Source organism: Diabrotica virgifera, chromosome 3 (assembly GCF_917563875.1).
Source record: "Diabrotica virgifera virgifera chromosome 3, PGI_DIABVI_V3a".
NCBI classification, from domain to species: domain Eukaryota; kingdom Metazoa; phylum Arthropoda; class Insecta; order Coleoptera; family Chrysomelidae; genus Diabrotica; species Diabrotica virgifera.
Window position 1 is genome coordinate 149,004,852 of NC_065445.1, and position 24,604 is coordinate 149,029,455.

General features: G+C 33.8%; 1 protein-coding gene across 2 annotated transcripts in view; it reads left to right on the plus strand.

Annotated features, from left to right (window-relative positions):
• The window catches only part of LOC114335458 (alpha-tocopherol transfer protein-like), a 128,530-nt gene extending 104,341 nt beyond the window's left edge, over positions 1-24,189 (plus strand). For both annotated transcript variants that reach the window (XM_050645594.1, XM_050645595.1), the window contains one exon: positions 23,963-24,189. In XM_050645594.1, the coding sequence (XP_050501551.1) occupies positions 23,963-24,157 (195 nt within the window). In that variant the 3' untranslated portion in view covers positions 24,158-24,189. The remainder of the gene's footprint in view (positions 1-23,962) is intronic.
• The last annotated feature ends 415 nt before the right edge of the window (positions 24,190-24,604 follow it).

Here is a 24,604-nt window from a genome sequence, read left to right on the forward strand (position 1 = left end):
CCGATTTGTTTTTGCTTATGTACCGATTAAAAATAAATCGGACCTGGCAACACTACTCATAACACCAGAAAATGATTGTTCACACAAATGTTTTGCCTCTAAAAAAGTAGTCTTTTGTTCGATCATTATACTTTTAATCTTTTTTTGTTTTTCATAAAAGGGACACTTTTTTGATATTGTGACATGCTCATTACTTTTACAATGTATACAATACATAGCTTTATCGCAAGTATGATCAGTAGTCTTAGTTTGCCCACATTGAATACAACATTCCTGGGAACTTTCACATTGCTTTGACACATGACCAAATTTCAAACATCGATAGCATTGAACGACCCTACCAATAAATTGTTCTACCGGAAAATAAACTCTATTAAAACCTATATAGTTGGGTAGAATATTACCCTCAAAAGTGACAACTATAGTTTTTTTTATCTACGTATTCAATTGTTTCCTCTTTTTGGATTCTACGCTTTGTTCTATAAATATTTAAAACTTTGGAAGTAGATTCAATATTTTCCATGAGATAATTAATGTCAAATTGGGTGTCTACATCCCTTATAAGCCCTTTAACTTCCAACAAGTGATTTGGAATGTAAGCTCTTAAATTTTGAGCGTCTAATAATTTATTTTTGACAAGATTATTAGCTTCTAAACGTGATGACAGCAAAACTTTTATACGATTACGGCCAATGCTTTTTATCTCTTTAATATGTGTAAGTTTCAGGGTCTTAAATAGTAGGTGACCTATCGCCATAGGGTGCAATCTAGAAAGACCAGTTTCATTCCCAATTTTTTCAATATAAACCCAAATATTATCTAAATTGTACTTATCTGAGATCAAGTTGAAATATTTAATATCCTTTTGTTTTTCTATCGGCAAAGTAGCACTAGGTTCAAAACTATTATTTTCCATTAAACTATCTTCACTATTCACTATGTCTTTCGTCTGAGAGGACGTCCCTAATGAACTTTGTTCCCCCATAATGGGGGAACCAATTTAATTTGTTGATTTAAAAATTCACTGGACTATAAAATTATATCTTTATCGAGTATTAAATTTTTAACGAGTTTTTAATAATTCAACAAAAATTGATGAATCCGGTTTTCTGTGTAAACGATAGCCTGCGATCGATTCGAAGGTACGAATAAGACTGTATATCGAGTTATGGATAGTTTATTTGGAATTCCGTGCCCAAAATCATATTATATATTTCGTTTCGACGTCGCATCTTCACTAAAAACGAAGTTAGCGAACTATGCATTTTATCGAGATATGAATAGCATATTTGGAATTCCGGGACCAAAATCATATCATATCTTTCATTTCGACGTCGTATCTTCACTAGAACGAAGTTAGCGAACTATGCAATTTATCGAGTTATGGATAGCATATTTGGAATTCCGGGCCCAAAATCATATTATAACTTTCGTTTCGACGTTGTATCTTCACTAGAAACGAAGTTAGCGAACTATGCATTTTATCGAGTTATGGATAGCATATTTGGAATTCCGGGCCCAAAATCATATTATATCTTTCGCTTCGACGTCGTACCTTCACTAGAAACGAAGTTATCGAACTATGCATTTTATCGATATATGGATAGCATATTTGGAATTCCGGGCCCAAAATCATATTATATCTTTCGTTTCGACGTCGTATCTTTACTAGAAACGAAGTTAGTGAACTATGCATTTTATCGAGTTATGGATAGCATATTTGGAATTCCGGGCCCAAAATCATATTATATCTTTCGTTTCGACGTCGTATCTTCACTAGAAACGAAGTTAGCGAACTATGCATTTTATCGAGTTATGGATAGCATATTTGGAATTCCGCGCGTAAAATCATATTACATCTTTCGTTTCGACGTCGTATCTTCACTAGAAACGAAGTAATCGAACTATGCATTTTATCGAGTTATGGATAGCATATTTGGAATTCCGGGCCCAAAATCATATTATACCTTTCGTTTCAACGTCGTATCTTTACTAGAAACGAAGTTAGCGAACTATGCATTTTCTCGAGTTATGGATAGCATATTTGGAATTCCGGGCCCAAAATCATATTATATCTTTCGTTTCGACGTCGTATCTTCACTAGAAACGAAGTTAGCGAACTATGCATTTTATCGAGTTATGGATAGCATATTTGGAATTCCGTGCCCAAAATCATATTAATCTTTAGTTTCGACGTCGTATCTTCACTAGAAACGAAGTTAGCGAACTATGCATTTTATCGAGTTATGGATAGCATATTTGGAATTCCGGGCCCAAAATCATATTATATCTTTCGTTTCGACGCCGTATCTTCATTAGAAATGAAGTTATCGAACTATGCATTTTATCGAGTTATGGATAGCATATTTGGAATTCCGGGCCCAAAATCATATTATATCTTTCGTTTCGACGTCGTATCTTCACTAGAAACGAAGTTAGCGAACTATGCATTTTATAGAGATATGGATAGCATATTTGGAATTCCGGGCCCAAAATCATATTATATCTTTCGTTTCGACGTCGTATCTTCACTAGAAACGAAGTTAGCGAACTATGCATTTTATCGAGTTATGGATAGCATATTTGGAATTCCCGCGTAAAATCATATTATATCTTTCGTTTCGACCTCGTATCTTCACTAGAAAGGAAGTTAGCGAACTATGCATTTTATCGTGTTATTGATAGCATATTCGGAATTCCGGGCCCAAAATCATATTATATCTTTCATTTCGACGTTGCATATTCACTAGAAACGGAGTTAGCGAACTATGCATTTTATCGAGTTATGGATAGCATATTTGGAATTCCGGGCCCAAAGTCATATTATATCTTTCGTTTCGACGTCGTATCTTCACTAGAAACGAAGATAGCGAACTATGCATTTTATCGAGATATGGATAGCATATTTGGAATTCCGGGCCCATAGTCATATTACATCTTTCATTTCGACGTCGTATCTTCACTAGAACGAAGTTAGCGAACTATGCATTTTATCGAGTTATGGATAGCATATTTGGAATTCCGGGCCCAAAATCATATTATATCTTTCGTTTCGACGTCGTATTTTCACTAGAAACGAAGTTAGCGAGCTATGCATTTTATCGAGTTATGGATAGCATATTTGGAATTCCGGGCCCAAAATCATATTATATCTTTCGTTTCGACGTCGTATCTTCACTAGAAACCAAGTTAGCGAACTATGCATTTTATCGAGTTATGGATAGCATATTTGAAATTCTGGGCCCAAAATCATATTATATCTTTCGTTTCGACGTCGTATCTTAACTAGAAACGATCATATTATATTTTCGTTTCGTCGTCGTCTCTTCACTAGAAATGAAGTTAGCGAACTATGCATTTTATCGAGTTATGGATAGCATACTTGGAATTCCGGGCCCAAAATCATATTAATCTTTAGTTTCGACGTCGTATCTTCTCTAGACACGAAGTTAGCGAACTATGCATTTTATCGAGTTATGGATAGCATATTTGGAATTCCGGGCCCAAAATCATATTATATCTTTGGTTTCGACGTCGTATCTTCACAAGAAACGAAGTTAGCGAACTATGCATCTTATCGAGTTATGGATAGTATATTTGGAAATCCGTGCCCAAAATCATATTATGTATTTGGTTTCAACGTCGTATCTTCACTAGAAACAAAGTTAGCGAACTATGCATTTTATCGAGATATGGATAGCATATTTTTAATTCCGGGACCAAAATCATATCATATCTTTCATTTCGACATCGTATCTTCACTAGAACGAAGTTAGCGAACTATGCATTTTATCGAGTTATGGATAGCATATTTGGAATTCCGGGCCCAAAATCATATTATATCCTTCGTTTCGACGTCGTATCTTCTCTAGAAACGAAGTTAGCGAACTATGCATTTTATCGAGTTATGGATAGCATATTTGCAATTCCGGTCCCAAAGTCATATTATATCTTTCGTTTCGACGTCGTATCTTCACTAGAAACGAAGTTAGCGAACTATGCATTTTATCGAGTTATGGATAGCATATTTGGAATTCCGGGCCCAAAATCATATTATATCTGTCGTTTTGACGTCGTATCTTCACTAGAAACGAAGTTAGCGAAATATGCATTTTATCGAGTTATGGATAGCATATTTGGAATTCCCGCGTAAAGTCATATTAAATCTTTCGTTTCGACCTCGTATCTTCACTAGAAACGAAGTTAGCGAACTATGCATTTTATCGAGTTATTGATAGCATATTCGGAATTCCGGGCCCAAAATCATATTATATCTTTCATTTCGACGTTGCATCTTCACTAGAAACGAAGTTAGCCAACTATGCATTTTATCGAGTTATGGATAGCATGTTTGGAATTCCGGCCCAAAGTCATATTGTATCTTTCGTTTGGACGTCGTATCTTCACTAGAAACGAAGTTAGCGAACTATGCATTTTATCGAGTTATGGATAGCATATTTGGAATTCCGGGCCCAAAGTCATATTATATCTTTCGTTTCGACGTCGTATCTTCACTAGAAACGAAGATAGCGAACTATGCATTTTATCGAGATATGGATAGCATATTTGGAATTCCGGTCCCAAAGTCATATTATATCTTTCATTTCGACGTCGTATCTTCACTAGAACGAAGTTAGCGAACTATGCATTTTATCGAGTTATGGATAGCATATTTGGAATTCCGGGCCCAAAATCATATTATATCTTTCGTTTCGACGTCGTATCTTCACTAGAAACTAAGTTAGCGAACTATGCATTTTATCGAGTTATGGATAGCATATTTGGAATTCCGGGCCCAAAATCATATTATATCTTTCGTTTCGACGTCGTATCTTCACTAGAAACGAAGTTAGCGAACTATGCATTTTATCGAGTTATGGATAGCATATTTGGAATTGCGGGCCCAAAATCATATTACATCTTTCGTTTCGACGTCGTATCTTCACTAGAACGAAGTTAGCGAACTATGCATTTTATCGAGATATGGATAGCCTATTTGGAATTCCGGGCCCAAAATCATATATCTTTCGTTTCGACGTCGTATCTTCACTAGAACGAAGATAGCGAATTATGCATTTTATCGAGTTATGGATAGCATATTTGGAATTCCGGGCCCAAAATCATATTATATCATTCATTTCGACGTCGTATTTTCACTAGAAACGAAGTTAGCGAACTATGCATTTTATCGAGTTATGGATAGCATATTTTGAATTTCGGGCCCAAAATCTTATTATATCTTTCGCTTCGACGTCGCATTTTCTCTAGAAACGAAGTTAGCGAACTATGCATTGTATCGAGTTATGGATAGCATATTTGGAATTCGGGGCCCAAAATCATATTATATCTTTCGTTTCGACGTTGTATCTTCACTAGAAATGAAGTTAGCGAACTATGCATTTTATCGAGTTATGGATAGCATATTTGGAATTCCGGCCAAAAATCATATTATATCTTTCGTTTCGACGTCGTGTCTTCACTAGAAACGAGGTTAGCGAACTATGCATTGTATCGAGTTATGGATAGCATATTTGGAATTCCGGTCCCAAAATCATATATCTTTCGTTTCGGCGTCGTATCTTCACTATAAACGAAGTTAGCGAACTATGCATTTTACCGAGTTATGGATAGCATATTTGGAATTCCGGGCCCAAAATCATATTATATCTTTCCTTTCAACGTCGTATCTTTACTAGAAACGAAGTTAGTGAACTATGCATTTTATCGAGTTATGGATAGCATATTTGGAATTTCGGGCCCAAAATCATATTATATCTTTCCTTTCGACGTCGTATCTTCACTAGAAACCAAGTTAGTGAACTATGCATTCTATCGTGTTACGGATAGCATATTTGGAATTCTGGGCCCAAAATCATATTATATCTTTCGTTTCGACGTCGTCTCTTCACTAGAAACGAAGTTAGCCAACTATGCATTTTATCGAGTTATGGATAGCATATTTGGGATTCCGGGCCCAAAATCATATTATATCTTTCGTTTCGACGTCGTATCTTCACTAGAAACGAAGTTATCGAACTATGCGTTTTATCGAGTTATGGATAGCATATTTGGAATTCCCGCGTAAAATCATATTATATCTTTCGTTTCGACCTCGTATCTTCACTACAAACGAAGTTAGCGAACTATGCATTTTATCGAGTTATTGATAGCATACTCATAATTCCGGGCCAAAATCATATTATATCTTTCATTTCGACGTTGCATCTTCACTAGAAACGAAGTAAGCCAACTATGCATTTTATCGAGTTATGTATAGCATATTTGGAATTCCGGCCCAAAGTCATATTGTATCTTTCGTTTGGACGTCGTATCTTCACTAGAAACGAAGTTAGCGAACTATGCATTTTATCGAGTTATGGATAGCATATTTGGAATTCCGGGCCCAAAGTCATATTATATCTTTCGTTTCGACGTCGTATCTTCACTAGAAACGAAGATAGCGAACTATGCATTTTATCGAGTTATGGATAGCATATTTGGAATTCCCGCGTAAAATCATATTATATCTTTCGTTTCGACCTCGTATCTTCACTACAAACGAAGTTAGCGAACTATGCATTTTATCGAGTTATTGATAGCATATTCGGAATTCCGGGCCAAAATCATATTATATCTTTCATTTCGACGTTGCATCTTCACTAGAAACGAAGTTAGCCAACTATGCATTTTATCGAGTTATGTATAGCATATTTGGAATTCCGGCCCAAAGTCATATTGTATCTTTCGTTTGGACGTCGTATCTTCACTAGAAACGAAGTTAGCGAACTATGCAATTTATCGAGTTATGGATAACATATTTGGAATTCCGGGCCCAAAGTCATATTATATCTTTCGTTTCGACGTCGTATCTTCACTAGAAACGAAGTTAGCGAACTATGCATTTTATCGAGATATGGATAGCATATTTGGAATTCCGGGCCCATAGTCATATTACATCTTTCATTTCGACGTCGTATCTTCACTAGAACGAAGTTAGCGAACTATGCATTTTATCGAGTTATGGATAGCATATTTGGAATTCCGGGCCCAAAATCATATTATATCTTTCGTTTCGACGTCGTATTTTCACTAGAAACGAAGTTAGCGAACTATGCATTTTATCGAGTTATGGATAGCATATTTGGAATTCCGGGCCCAAAATCATATTATATCTTTCGTTTCGACGTCGTATCTTCACTAGAAACCAAGTTAGCGAACTATGCATTTTATCGAGTTATGGATAGCATATTTGAAATTCTGGGCCCAAAATCATATTATATCTTTCGTTTCGACGTCGTATCTTAACTAGAAACGAACTTAGCGAACTATGCATTTTATCGAGTTATGGATAGCATATTTGAAATTCCGGGCCAAAAATCATATTATATCTTTCGTTTCGACGTTCTATCTCCACTAGAAATAAAGTTAGCGAACTATGCATTCTATCGAGTTATGGATAGCATATTTGGAATTCCGGCCCAAAATCATATTATATCTTTCGTTTCGACGTCGTATCTTCACTAGAGACGAACTTAGCGAACTATGCATTTTATCGAGTTATGGATAGCATATTTGAAATTCCAGGCCCAAAATCATATTATATCTTTCGTTTCGACGTTCTATCTCCACTAGAAATAAAGTTAGCGAACTATGCATTCTATCGAGTTATGGATAGCATATTTGGAATTCCGGCCCAAAATCATATTATATCTTTCGTTTCGACGTCGTGTCTTCACTAAAAACGAGGTTAGCGAACTATGCATTTTATCGAGTTACGGATAGCATATTTGGAATTCCGGTCCCTAAATCATATATCTTTCGTTTCGAAGTCATATCTTCACTATAAACGAAGATAGCGAACTATGCATTTTATCGAGTTATGGATAGCATATTTCGAATTCCGGGCCCAAAATCATATTATATCTTTCGTTTCGACGTCGTATCTTCACTAGAAACGAAGTTAGCAAACTACGCATTTTATCGAGTTATGGATAGCATATTTGAAATTCCGGGCCCAAAATCATATTATATCTTTCGTTTCGACGTCGTATCTTCACTAGAAACGAAGTTAGCGAACTATGCATTTTATCGTGTTATGGATAGCATATTTGGAAGTCTGGGCCCACAATCATATTATATTTTCGTTTCGTCGTCGTCTCTTCACTAGAAATGAAGTTAGCGAACTATGCATTTTATCGAGTTATGGATAGCATACTTGGAATTCCGGGCCCAAAATCATATTAATCTTTAGTTTCGACGTCGTATCTTCTCTAGACACGAAGTTAGCGAACTATGCATTTTATCGAGTTATGGATAGCATATTTGGAATTCCGGGCCCAAAATCATATCATATCTTTCGCTTCGACGTCGTATCTTCACTAGAAACGAAGTTATCGAACTATGCGTTTTATCGAGATATGGATAGCGTATTTGGAATTCCGGACCCAAAATCATATTATATCTTTCGTTTTGACGTCGTATCTTCACTAGAAAGGAAGTTAGCGAACTATGCATTTTATCGAGTTATGGATAGCATATTTGGAATTCCCGCGTAAAATCATATTATATCTTTCGTTTCGACCTCGTATCTTCACTAGAGACTAAGTTAGCGAACTATGCATTTTATCGAGTTATTGATAGCATATTCGGAATTCCGGGCCCAACATCATATTATATCTTTCATTTCGACGTTGCATCTTCACTAGAAACGAAGTTAGCCAACTATGCATTTTATCGAGTTATGGATAGCATATTTGGAATTCCGGCCCAAAGTCATATTGTATCTTTCGTTTGGACGTCGTATCTTCACTAGACACGAAGTTGGCGAACTATGCATTTTATCGAGTTATGGATAGCATATTTGGAATTCCGGGACCAAAATCATATTATATTTTTCATTTCGACGTCGTATCTTCACTAGAACGAAGTTAGCGAACTATGCATTTTATCGAGTTATGGATAGCATATTTGGAATTCCGGGCACAAAATCATATTATATCTTTCGTTTCGACGTCGTTTCTTCACTAGAAACGAAGTTAGCGAACTATGCATTTTATCGAGTTATGGATAGCATATTTGCAATTCCGGGCCCAAAGTCATATTATATCTTTCGTTTCGACGTCGTATCTTCACTAGAAACGAAGTTAGCGAACTATGCATTTTATCGAGTTATGGATAGCATATTTGAAATTCCGGGCCCAAAATCATATTATATCTTTCGTTTCGACGTCGTATCTTCACTAGAAACGAAGTTGGCGAACTATGCATTTTATCGAGTTATGGATAGCATATTTGGAATTCCGGGACCAAAATCATATTATATCTTTCATTTCGACGTCGTATCTTCACTAGAACGAAGTTAGCGAACTATGCATTTTATCGAGTTATGGATAGCATATTTGGAATTCCGGGCCCAAAATCATATTATATCTTTCGTTTCGACGTCGTTTCTTCACTAGAAACGAAGTTAGAGAACTATGCATTTTATCGAGTTATGGATAGCATATTTGCAATTCCGGGCCCTAAATCATATTATATCTTTCGTTTCGACGTCGTATCTTCACTAGAAACGAAGTTAGCGAACTATGCATTTTATCGAGTTATGGATAGCATATTTGAAATTCCGGGCCCAAAATCATATTATATCTTTCGTTTCGACGTTGTATCTTCACTAGAAATGAAGTTAGCGAACTATGCATTTTATCGAGTTATGGATAGCATATTTGGAATTCCGGGCCCAAAATCATATTATATCTTTCGTTTCGACGTCGTATCTTCACGAGACACGAACTTAGCGAACTATGCATTTTATCGAGTTATGGATAGCATATTTGAAATTCCGGGCCCAAAATCATATTATATCTTTCGTTTCGACGTTCTATCTCCACTAGAAATAAAGTTAGCGAACTATGCATTCTATCGAGTTATGGATAGCATATTTGGAATTCCGGCCCAAAATCATATTATATCTTTCGTTTCGACGTCGTGTCTTCACTAGAAACGAGGTTAGCGAACTATGCATTTTATCGAGTTACGGATAGCATATTTGGAATTCCGGTCCCTAAATCATATATCTTTCGTTTCGACGTCATATCTTCACTAGAAACGAAGTTAGCGAACTACGCATTTTATCGAGTTATGGATAGCATATTTGAAATTCCGGGCCCAAAATCATATTATATCTTTCGTTTCAACGTCGTATCTTTACTAGAAACGAAGTTAGTGAACTATGCATTTTATCGAGTTATGGATAGCATATTTGGAATTCCGGGCCCAAAATCACATTATATCTTTCCTTTCGACGTCGTATCTTCACTAGAAACGAAGTTAGCGAACTATGCATTCTATCGTGTTACGGATAGCATATTTGGAATTCCGGGACCAAAATCATATTATATCTTTCATTTCGACGTCGTATATTCACAGGACGAAGTTAGCGAACTATGCATTTTATCGAGTTATGGATAGCATATTTGGAATTCCGGGCCCAAAATCATATTATATCTTTCGTTTCGACGTCGTTTCTTCACTAGAAACGAAGTTAGCGAACTATGCATTTTATCGAGTTATGGATAGCATATTTGCAATTCCGGGCCCAAAATCGTATTATATCTCTCGTTTCGACGTCGTATCTTCACTAGAAACGAAGTCAGCGAACTATGCATTTTATCGAATTATGGATAGCATATTTGGAATTCCGGGCCCAAAATCATATTATATCTTTCGTTTCGACGTCGTATCTTCACTAGGAACGAAGTTAGCGAACTATGCATTTTACCGAGTTATGGATAGCATATTTGGAATTCCGGGCCCAAAATCATATTATATCTTTCGTTTCGACGTCGTATCTTCACTAGAAACGAAGTTAGCGAACTATGCATTTTATCGAGTTATGGATAGCATATTTGGAATTCCGGGCCCAAAATCATATTATATCTTTCGCTTCGACGTCGTATCTTCACTAGAAACGAAGTTATCGAACTATGCGTTTTATCGAGATATGGATAGCGTATTTGGAATTCCGGGCCCAAAATCATATTATATCTTTCGTTTTAACGTCGTATCTTCACTAGAAACGAAGTTAGCGAACTATGCATTTTATCGAGTTATGGATAGCATATTTGGAATTCCCGCGTAAAGTCATATTAAATCTTTCGTTTCGACCTCGTATCTTCACTAGAAACGAAGTTAGCGAACTATGCATTTTATCGAGTTATTGATAGCATATTCGGAATTCCGGGCCCAAAATCATATTATATCTTTCATTTCGACGTTGCATCTTCACTAGAAACGAAGTTAGCCAACTATGCATTTTATCGAGTTATGGATAGCATGTTTGGAATTCCGGCCCAAAGTCATATTGTATCTTTCGTTTGGACGTCGTATCTTCACTAGAAACGAAGTTAGCGAACTATGCATTTTATCGAGTTATGGATAGCATATTTGGAATTCCGGGCCCAAAGTCATATTATATCTTTCGTTTCGACGTCGTATCTTCACTAGAAACGAAGATAGCGGACTATGCATTTTATCGAGTTATGGATAGCATATTTGGAATTCCGGGCCCAAAATCATATTATATCTTTCGTTTCGACGTCGTATCTTCACTAGAAACGAAGTTAGCGAACTATGCATTTTATCGAGTTATGGATAGCATATTTGGAATTCCGGGCCCAAAATCATATTATATCTTTCGTTTCGACGTCGTATCTTCACTAGAAACGAAGTTAGCGAACTATGCATTTTATCGAGTTATGGATAGCATATTTGAAATTGCGGGCCCAAAATCATATTACATCTTTCGTTTCGACGTCGTATCTTTACTAGAACGAAGTTAGCGAACTATGCATTTTATCGAGATATGGATAGCCTATTTGGAATTCCGGGCCCAAAATCATATATCTTTCGTTTCGACGTCGTATCTTCACTAGAACGAAGATAGCGAATTATGCATTTTATCGAGTTATGGATAGCATATTTGGAATTCCGGGCCCAAAATCATATTATATCTTTCATTTCGACGTCGTATCTTCACTAGAAACGAAGTTAGCGAACTATGCATTTTATCGAGTTATGGATAGCATATTTGGAATTTCGGGCCCAAAATCTTATGATATCTTTCGCTTCGACGTCGTATTTTCTCTAGAAACGAAGTTAGCGAACTATGCATTGTATCGAGTTATGGATAGCATATTTGGAATTCCGGGCCCAAAATCATATTATATCTTTCGTTTCGACGTTGTATCTTCACTAGAAATGAAGTTAGCGAACTATGCATTTTATCGAGTTATGGATAGCATATTTGGAATTCCGGCCCAAAATCATATTATATCTTTCGTTTCGACGTCGTGTCTTCACTAGAAACGAGGTTAGCGAACTATGCATTTTATCGAGTTATGGATAGCATATTTGGAATTCCGGCCCCAAAATCATATATCTTTCGTTTCGACGTCGTATCTTCACTATAAACGAAGTTAGCGAACTATGCATTTTATCGAGTTATGGATAGCATATTTGGAATTCCGGGCCCAAAATCATATTATATCTTTCCTTTCAACGTCGTATCTTTACTAGAAACGAAGTTAGTGAACTATGCATTTTATCGAGTTATGGATAGCATATTTGGAATTCCGGGCCCAAAATCATATTATATCTTTCCTTTCGACGTCGTATCTTCACTAGAAACCAAGTTAGCGAACTATGCATTCTATCGTGTTACGGATAGCATATTTGGAATTCTGGGCCCAAAATCATATTATATCTTTTGTTTCGACGTCGTCTCTTCACTAGAAACGAAGTTAGCCAACTATGCATTTTATCGAGTTATGGATAGCATATTTGGGATTCCGGGCCCAAAATCATATTAATCTTTAGTTTCGACGTCGTATCTTCACTAGAAACGAAGTTAGCGAACTATGTATTATATCGAGTTATTCTTTTTTTTTTTTTTTTGGCATGGGCTGTCGCCACTCAGCCAGTCACAACAAGTATATTTCAAAATCTACATATATTTCAAAAATATAAAACAAAACAAAAATAAGAAAGACAAGGAAACGTTACCGTAAAGGTGGTTGTTAATATTACAATTATTATATTCAGGAGTTAAGGTAGGAATAAGACAGGGTCACTTGCTTCTTCTCGTCTAGGGAACCTTCAAGACATTTCGTTTAGAGATAACTAGACTAGGTCGCGGATAGGAGGTAAATACATATGGGATAAAACAAAGGTAAATAATCATTTGTGGATAATGCTTAAAGGTTGATTTTACTTTTACAAATAAATTCCATTAAACAGTCATATATTGTTTTCCTATTTAGAGAAAGTAGGTAACATAAATTATAAGGTGGAAATATATTATATTTTAATAAATTTTCAATTAGTTTATTAGTTTGTTGAGTATACTTTGAGCACTCAAAAAATATATGATTTAAGTCTCCCTCTTTTTGACAGTCTAAACATAGATTTGAAGATAAAATGTTAATTTTCGCCAAATGATAAGGATAACAGGCGTGCCCAAATTTTATTCTAATAATGGAAGTAATATATCTGCGGGGAACGGAATAATTTTTAAACCAGTACTCAGTAGGCACTTTAGGTTGAATCATCGCGTATTGAGAGGAACTATGTTTGCTAGACTCGTTCCATATACGTCTCCATTGTTGGTTAACTTCATTTTTAACAATTGCACATACATCTGGATTAGAAGGTTTATGTCCGGTTAACGATCCATGTGTGATGGCTTTTTTTGCTAATAAATCAACATGTTCATTACAGGTGATACCTATGTGTGCTTTAACCCATAGGAAATGCACTTCTCTTCGTTTTTTATAGATTTCATAAAGTATTTTTTTAATTTGGAAGATATAGTTGTTTAAATTATGACTTGGAAATATTATTGTCTGAATAGCTGTCAGTACGGAAAGTGAGTCAGAAACAATTACTGTAGACTTATTTTCTGTATTCATAAAATATAATAAAGCTTCATAAATTGCAATTGCTTCAGCGCTGAATATTGAGAAAGCATTATTTATTTTATACATTTTTTCTGTATTGTTTGATGGGACATAAAAGGCACATCCAGTGCCAAACGTTGACTTCGACGCATCTGTGTAGATATTTATAGACTCCGAAAAAACGTCCAAGATACTTCTTAAGATGTTATGACTGATAGTTGCATTTTCATGATAACTTGGCTTAATTACTTTTACCAAATGTAATAATGAAGGAAAATCTTCAAAGTCTAAGATTTCGTGTGGATTTGAAGTAACATCAAAGTTTGACACACTGCGAAAAACTTCAAAAAGTGGAGGTGAATTCTTGTGTTTCCAATATTTATTCGTCAGATCAGCTTCATTCAATTTGCTTATTTTTAAATGAAGGGAAGGATCTTTATGTTGTAATTTCATAATAAATTTTTTACTTAGATATTCTCTTCTATATTTCAGTGGCATCTCTAAAGCTTCGACATGTAACGCATTAATTGGTGTTGATTTCATAGCACCTAAACAAATCCTCAGAACTGTATTTTGTGTTACGTCGATTCTGCTTAGGGCCCGATCAGATGCAGAGCCATAGAGTACACAACCATAATCTATGATTGATCGTATATAAGCTTTGTAGAAAAGTAATGATGTTTCAACATCTGCTCCCCACCACGTTTTTGAAATTGCTTTTAAAAAATTTATTCCTTGATTACATTTGTTTAGCATAAACTCAATATGTGATTTCCATGTTAGTTTTCGGTCAAGTATCATCCCCAAATATTTGATAGAAGTTTGGAAACTATACTCATGATTGCTTAATTTTAATTTATCAATATTTGGTAAGTTGTGTCGTGTGAAAATGCAAACACTAGATTTGTTTGTGGAAATTTCAAATCCATTTTGTTGGAACCAATTGTTTGACAAGTTGTGCATTTTATCTAATGTTTGTATACAATTATCATATTTTTTTGAAAACGAGTATACAAGAAAATCGTCAGCATATTGTATAATCTTCAAAGTGCAGTTTTCAATTTGGCTATTATATAGATCAGCAGTGTACAAATTAAACAACAAAGGGCTCAATACTGATCCTTGGGGCAGCCCCAAGTTATTGTATCGTGGACCTATCAGACTACTGTTATGTGCTCTGAGATATATCTTTCTACATGAGTAAAAATTATATATTGTTCCTGCTAGTTGGGCTGGTATTTGGAAATTTTTGACTAATTTTTCAACTAAAATATCTAGACAGACTCTATCATATGCACCCTCTATGTCCATACATATTGCAGGTAAATAATTGTTGTCTGTAAATGTGTTTTGTATATCTACCACTAATGTTGAAAGGGCGTCTAAAGTACTTCTTCCTTTTCTGTACCAAAATTGAAGGTTGGGAAGTAATTTCTTTTTTTCTAACCACCATTCCAATCTCTGTTTTATCATTCGTTCGACTGTTTTAAGAATGCATGACATAAGAGATATAGGTCTATATGATTGTGCCACGTTGAGATTTTTACCTGGTTTCAGTATTGGTATTATAATGACATCTTGAAATTGAGGAACTAAACTCCCATTTTTGACCATCTCATTGAATATTTCCAACAGCAAGAGTTTAGCTATTTTTGGAAGGTGTTGTATCATGGGATGTTTAATATTATCCAAACCTGGACTTGTGTTATTCCGATTTTTAAGAGCATATTTTAATTCTGTACTGTTGAACGGTTCTAGCAAAAAATGGTTTTGTTCATTTGAAGCATAGCTGTAGCTTTTTAGTAATTGGACTGATGGAGGAGCAACTTGATCAAAAATTTCGTCGACTAATGTATCATTAAGACATGTTCGATTAGTAATTGGTTTTCTATTGATTTTTCTAGCTTGATTCCATAATGCTGAGGAAGGAGTGTTTTTGTTTAAGTTTGAGACAAAGTTTTTCCAACTTTCTTTAGCTATTCCCTTTAATTTTTTTTTACTTTTAGCCATGCTCTCTTGGCATTTTAAGTAATTTTCAAAGTTACGGTTTTGCTTATAATTTGAAAGTGCTTCTTTTCTTTCCTTGATAATGTTATCACAATTTGTATTCCACCACGGCGGAGAATTTCTGATTTTGTTTTTATAAGCTTTATATTGTGGAATTGATAGTTGAGCTGCATAATTTATACAATCAATTAAAAAATTATATTTGTCTGACGTATTTTCCATTTGGTAATAGTTATTGAAAAATTGCTCTGCTGAAATTTCGTACATGGACCAATTAGCCTTTCTTGTATTCCATTTACTTTTAGGAATAATTTCTTCAGGTAAATGAATGTCGGTAATTTCCATATAGATCATAAAATGATTCGATCCCAAGGTGTCTGTATGTATAGACCAATTAATTTTATTGACTAGATCAGCTGTAACGAAAGTAACATCAATAGCTGATTTATTTTGATCTGGTTTAGTTAAAATGCTAGGTTCTCCATTATTAATTACTGAAAAATTTAAGTCATCTGCAGTTTTAATAAGTTGTATTCCAGTTGCATCATTATAATTAGATCCCCAAATCGTATTATGCGCATTGAAATCTCCACCTATAACTACTGAACCAGTGACCTGTGAAAATATATTTGCCCAATCACATACTGTACTTTTACATTTAGGAGGTTTGTATATAGATAATATATTGAGTTCAATATTTTTAAATTTTGTTTTGATGCCACAAACTTCAATATCAGAATTAAAGTTATAATTTAGTTTTAGTTCACTGAAGGTTACTGTGTTACGGATAAGAATCGCAACGCCACCAAACCGGTCTTCCTTCCTAGCTCTTCTTATTAGGTTATAACCATTAAAACTGTAATGAGAATCTTTTTTAAACCATGTTTCGCTAATTAGTAAAATATCAATTTGTTTATTGTTTACATATTGCATTAAACTGTTTTTGTTTGACATAATAGATCTAGCATTCCATTGACCAATTTTTAAAATATCTTGTACAGCCATTAGAAGCTATTATTGTTTACAGTATTTAAAACCTGTTCTAATTCATTAATTATAGTCTTATCGTCTAACGTTTTTATATCTTCAATTGAACGAATATGTTCCAAGAGGTTCATTATAAAATTTGTTATAGTTTTTGTCAACTGATTTTTATTTTCAACTTTGTTATAATTGGGTTTATGTGGATTAGCCGGTAAAGGCTGGGCAGGTCCAAATGTAAAGGGAAAGATAGGTTTATGAATAGGAGATTGTATGATAGGAGAGTTTGGTTTCCTTTTCTTTCCTACAGATGCATGTGAATTATTGTTCAATTGAGAAGATATTAGAGGGCGCGCTTTATTTGTCTGTGGGCCTAGCTGAGTGGAGACAGAATTTTTATTAATTTTTGGAAGCGAAGGAAATTCTTGTTCATTATTTTCAAGCAAAGAAAAGTAATTTTGACTCATAACTAGCGTTACCAGGTGTCCCGATTTGCGCGGGACGTCCCGATTTTTAGGGGTCCAGGGACGCGTACCGATTTGTACCTGATCGGGACACTAAATGTCCCGATTTTCACACACTAAAACCAATTTCAGGAGGATTTGCAGTGAATTTTATAACTATGTTATAAAACACCTCTTGTGAAAAAGCGGTAAAATCGAATGAAAAATATAATTTTAATAAAAAATAAATAATTTTCTTTAATCTACGATTTTCTTTTGTAATTTCGTCTGATTATTATTATTATGTAGGATTAAATACAGATTATAGAAACACCTTGTAGTCCAGTAAATGAACGGGAAATACGGCGATACCATGTAATTTTCAGGATCAACTCCGAATTGCATGAAAATTTGGACGGCTTGTGCCGTTGGTTGTTTTTACTCGGGGGGTGACAGTCACCCCTAGATGAGGGTGAAAAACCGCGCGTTTAAAATAAGTCCGGAGATGGATAAATTGGCTAATTCTAAGCATTTTAGTCTTATAGAATTTTAACTTAGTTAATACTTCTCGAGTTATTTACGATTGAAAATGTTTATTTTTCGACAAAAAAATCACGTTTTTGGTCGATTTTCACAAATAACTCAAAAAGTAAGTATTTGATTGAAAAAAATATTCTTATCAAAAATGTAGCATAATATAAACAAATTGTGAACTCGTAAAGTCTATAGACCCAGCAAAAGCAAAGTTGTGCTCATGAAATATACGTTCTTATTCGTCAAATTCCAAATCAAATATTTCAACGTGAAATAACCAAGAAATTAAGCACTTTTCGGGAAAAACCAATTAAAACTTTTTTAATAAAGCTTTATTTTTATGTTTTAAAAAAGTTTCTAGCATCAAAACTAAGCGAGTTGTGCTCAAAATCAAGTTGACTCCTTTTTTTGGTAAAAAACCGTGAAATATCCCCCTACTTAGCACCCAAAATGAAATTAATCGTTACGGCTTTACATACAATTTACTTTACTTATTATGTATTTTTTACATGATTGAAAGGGCCTGAACGAGTCACTAATCACGAGTGTATGCAAAATATGAACAGCCATATTTTAACCAATTTTTGTCTTACAGAAAAACAAAATGAATCTATCATATTTATAAAAGCAAAACCTACCTACTTTTTATTCCTTGAGATTTTTAGTACACCTAATACTTTTTAAGTTATTTTGAAAAAAGGGCATTTTCCAATATTTTAGGAAATTTTTTTTTACTATAAAACCAATTTTTTTCAAAACTAAGCACTCCCAACGGGTAAACCTTACAGATCGTACGTACTTACAGATAAACATTTTAAAAAATGTAATAGGTTTTGCCCGAAAATTGCTTAATTTTTTGGTTATTTCAAGTTGAAAAATTCGATTTGGAATTTGACGAATAAGAACGTATTTTTGATGAGCTACAACTTTGCTTTTATTGGTTTTATAGACTTTCTGAACATACAATTGTTTTGCTTTTTTAAAAGCTACATTTTTGCTAAGAATATTTTGTTCGATAACATTACTCGAAAAGTATTGACTTTTTTACTGGGCGGTCATTTACTGGGCTATTGTTGTTTATTTGTCCCGATCTACAACCCTAAATCCCGATTTGTTTTTGCTTATGTACCGATTAAAAATAAATCGGACCTGGCAACACTAGTTACCGCCCAATCAACTGATTTATTCAAACTAGAAAAAAATCGGGAACGGATTTAAAAAATTATTTCGTTTTGGTCTTAGAAAAAATTTCACCCTGTATACGCTTTTTGAAAACTCTAATATGAATTTTACAAATTACACAAATAGGCAATTAAAATGGCATATTTATTTTTTCCCCACACGATTACTTAATTTTTTATTAAAAAATCAAATTTGTCAAAATCGAAATTTTAACCTAAAATGAAAAAAAAAGATGAAATCACGGTTTAACTCGCTACAGCGTTCCATTTTAAATTTTTTTTTCTGAAATTTTTACAGCACATATCTCTTACCATTGTGAAGACTATGACAACTGTTGTAGACTTTCAGTCTTCTTCTCGTAAAATTTTTAAAAAATTTATGAATATATAAGTTTATTTATGAATATATAATTCATAAAAGTTATGAATTTTTAAAAATAAAAGGTGCAGATTCGTGAATTGCAAAGTTAAATCGCAAAAATTAAGTGAAAAATTTAAAATTTATCTATTTGATCACGTCTATGTTAAACTATAGAGTCCAAAGAGAAGTGTTATGGGGAGTTTTAGATCTAGACGTGTTATAGAAAAAAAAATGGTGAAACTTTTAATTTTAAGAAAAACGTTGTTTAATTTTTTTTTATTTTTATGGTAAAATTGCGATTTTGACAAATTTGATTTTTTTAATAAAAAATTAAGTAATCGTGTGGGGAAAAAATAAATATGCCATTTTAATTGCCTATTTGTCTAATTTGTAAAATCCATATTAGAGTTTTCAAAAAGCGTATACAAGGTGGAATTTTTTCTAAGACCCAAACGAACTAATTTTTTAAAGCCGGACCTGATTGTTTTCTAGTTTGAATAAATCAATTGATTGGGTGGTAACATAAATCAAATATTTGTTTAAAAAAATTAATTTTTGTAATAAAAGTAAATTTTTTTTAAATCTATGGTTCACTTTACCGAATTTTTAATTCATAGTCAAATTTGATTTTTTTATAAAAAATTAAGTAATCGTTTGGGAAAAAAATAAATATGTCATTTTAATTGTCTATTTGTCTGATTTTTAAAATTAATATTAGAGTTTTCAAAAGCTTATACAGGGTGAAATTTTTTCTAAGACCCAAACAAACTAATTTTTTAAAGCCGGCCTGATTTTTTTCTAGTTTGAATAAATCAGTTGATTAGGTGGTAATAGTGTAACGATTGACCAAAATAAGAGACACATCGATCTGACCGTTCAAAAATTATGGCGAATATAAATTTCTGTCAAAATGCGAAACTCGCCCTGTATATTATTAAACAATGGGAGCAGACACTTTTTAATGGTCATTTGTTATTCCCCATAGGGGCCTCTATGCGAGGTAGGAGTATGTACAGTTCCTCATGACTCACCCTGTATATATCTGACTATATTTTCTCTCTTTAATTCTTCTTCAATTTCGACATTTGTTTTCATTCGTATTTCTCCCTCACTTGTTGCATTGTGGCCCAGTATTGTTCTCACTATTTTTTCTTTCAAATTTCAGAAGACTATCTTCCTCGTTCTTGTTAATCGTTGTTGTTTCCACCGCACCGTCTTATTAAGGTCTTATTAAAGTCTTATATAGGTTCATTTTGGTTCTCTTACTTACTTAGGGTCTTGCTTCTCAGCAGATTTCTATTCATTCCATAGGATTTTTGCCTTTCAAAAATTTTTCCTCTGTTCTCTCTTTTCCGGTTTTCGCTATTGTTACTCCCAAGTAGCTAAAGGTGGATACAGTTTCAAATTTATGTTTCTGTGTTATTAGATATTTCTAATTTGTTGTCGTCCTTCCCTATCGTCATGTATTTTGTTTTGTGCTGGTTTATCTGTAGCCCTATTCTCTTCGCTTCCTTATCTAATTTTCAACTGCTTTTATAAGTGTCATCTTCGTCTTCGCTATGATGACTAGATTATCTGGATATGCTACTAGTTGAAGTTGATCTGTAATAATCTTTTTGTTTGCAAAGTTTGTCCTCTTTATTATTACTTCCAACATCAGGTTAAATAATGTCGGTGAGATAGAGTCACCTTATTTCACGCCTTTGTTTGCATTGATTTTGTTACAAGTTGTTCCGTTGAAACTGATCTTTGCTGTGGTGTTCTCTAGGCTCACTGTTAGCATATGTCTTAATTTTTCTGGAATTCCAAGATGTTCTAGCTCCTCCATCATTTTCGTGCGATTAATTGTGTCAAAAGCGCTTTTAAAATCTATGAATATTAGGTGTATCTCTCTGTTGTATTCTCTCGACTTTTGAATTATTTGTTCTACTGTACGTATGGAATTAAGTGTCGATCTTCCCGGTCAAAACCCGTTTTGTATCATGTTTAAGTACTGTTTAAGAAGCAATTTAAGTATCATGTTTATTATGTTTGCTAGAATTTTATATGCGGTGTTCAATAAAGTTATTGCTCTGTAATTCTCGCACTGTTCTCGATCTCCTTTTTTATATATAGGTACTATTATACCTCGGTCTGGTATTCTCTTTTGTGTCCATATTAGTTGTATTAGCTGGATGATTTCTTTATGTAATTCCCTTCCTCCGTATTTTAATAATTCCACAGCTATGTCATTTTCTCTTGTTACTTTTCCGTTTCGTAGATTTTTAATTATTTCTTTTTGTACTTCTTCTTCTGTGGGAATTTCTACTTCGTCGTTATCTTGTCGTTATCTTGCTTTTTAATGGTTTTGCTTTAATTAATAACCAAATACCTCGATTTTCGTAAAATTCCTCAATTTTTCATATAAATATTAATAAATGTATTTGAATTGTTGTTAATATTGTATTATCAGTAGTAATAGCACGAGAGCTCTAAAATTATCGATTTGTTTCCCGAGTGACACTTTGACAGTTTTAATTTCACGACCGAAGGGGAATGAAATTATGTCAAAGTGTCCCGAGAGTAACAAATAGATAATTTTAGAGATCGAGTGCAATTCGCTGTGATAATGAATAAAACTGTCTTTTTAAATAAGTTTAACTAATATTTCATTGATATCTTCACCTGAATATTCGCTAAACCTGTTTCTTGGTGTTCTCTGTGACAGGTTGTAAAACATTAATTGTCATTAATGTCACTGAATGTTCATTTTTGCGTAGTAACAAAGGGCATCTGACGACGGGATATTATCAAAAATTATCGGCATTAATATCACAAGAGAGTGAGAATAAATTGACAATAATGCGACAATTTTTCGAAAACTTGTTGTCTGACAATAGGCTATTGCCCAAAGACAACCAATTTGAGAAAAAGTGAAGCATTATTTTCTTATTTATTCTTACTGTCGTGTGATATTAGTAAGGTTATTTTTTAATACTTACATATAAAATTCAAGTCTTTGTATAAAAACATTTAGTGACATTGATCCCAATTAATGTGACATACATTTTTCAACTTGTCAAAGTAAACAGCACAGTTTAGCAAATATTTAGACGAAGATATTAATAAAATATGAGTTAAAATTATTTATAAATACAGTTTTATTCATGAAATAATCTTACGGAAGTAAACAGAGCGCTTAAATTTGCTGATTTGTGTTCTTCTCTATTTGTATAATCTATTTTTCAAATAGTGCAACAACTTAGTTCTATTACAAAAAAATATAATAAATTAAAAATGAATAACTATTTTCTATATCTAAAATTAGCCGATATTATCTAAAATACAGCCGAACCATATTCTAGTCCAATCAGAGAGTGCATCAAGCACCTCTACCGGTTTCGAAACTTATTAGTCTCTCATCAGGAGGCACATATGCTGCTCTCCCTGATCCAACCAAAACAAAACCCCAGCGTGCAGTCCCGGATTGCAACGAACGAAACGGCATAGATGCCCTAGCGGCAACTGCTACAACAAGACTAAGTTTTCACTCTAATGGCATATAAAACAACATAATGCTATTCCACACCACACCAGAATGAAAACAATGGGAACCTTCTCTGGTTACACCTCCGAGGCTTCTACAATATGTAAGCCATACGGATGCTGAGACTAAGGAAGATGAGGGAATTTTACAATTTACAATTCACGTCCCATCTGCTCAGCGCGGTAAAGTTCCAACGAGAATGGTTCCCTTCGTACTACAATCAGAGTAAATGTAAATCAAAAATGAATAACCATTTTCAATTTCGTTGCAAAACGAAAATACAGCCGAACCATATTCTAGTCCAATCAGAGAGTGCATCAAGCACCTCTACCGGTTTCGAAACTTATAAGTCTCTCATCAGGAGGCACATATGCTGCTCTCCCTGATCCAACCAACAAGTCTTGTAATAAATTAATTATAAATAAACACTACTTCCCTATGGATCAACACTAACGAATTCTTAAAATAATACATTACTGCACTGAACAGATATCGATACAGATAACAGAACATATAAGAGAATCGTGCTATTACACTCAAAATGACAGTGACTATTTTTCTATGTTGCCTAATCAGTGATTAGTTATAATATGTTCGATTTCTCGTTAGAGATAAAAATTTTACTAGTTCCAATGTGACACAAAATCTAGGCATTGGAAAAAAGTTTATTTGAAGAAAATATATTTTTTTGTTCTTCTAAGGGCGGTACAGGCTCGTTTTTTTAAGATTGTATTTAATTATAGAGTAATTTTCACATACTAACATATTTCTCAAATTTTGCTCTGTACCGCCATTTTTTACTATATTACGAATATGTGTGCCAAATATCTCGACAAAATATTCAAAATTAAAGCCGCAATCTAGGAAAGCGTTTTCCGTTTTGATGACGTGCTACTGTAGCCTTTTAAAACATTTTTGTAAAATGTTTTTATATTTACACTTCTTTCAAATTTTATTTACTGTTTTTATATTTACAGCTTAAAATTCATCCCCCAAATTTATCACAAGAAAAGCTTTTTGAGATAGTACCAAAGAAATATTTACCGAAGGACTACGGAGGCGATCTTCCTTCCGCAGATGAACTTCACAATGCGACGGTAGAGCTGTTTAATAAAAAAGAGAAGTTTTGGGAAATGGAAGAAAAACTACGAAAAATTGCATATAGAGAATAAAAAAAATGATTGAAATAAACAAGTACAATTATTATTTTTTATTACTTATGCACATTTATTTATTAATGTCCGACTGGTATATTATTTGACAAATAATGACATGATTTCGAAGTCAGTTAAGTATGATATAATGCCCAAGGACAAATTATATCCCTCGGGCCGAAGGCCCTCGGTATATACACCATTGACCTCAAGCGTTATTATTATGCTTATAATACCCTTGGTACCTTAGCAACTATTATCGGATGGCATAGATAAAATAAGAACACATAATTAAAAAAAAAATATATATATATATATATATATATATATATATATATAAAACGTTACATGAAGTATTACAAACAAACATCTAATGTATTAATATAATGTAAAACATTTTCGGTCGCATTCAGGAACTCATCGAAAACTCCAGGGAACCGCCTTCGGTGGCATTCTTCAACAATG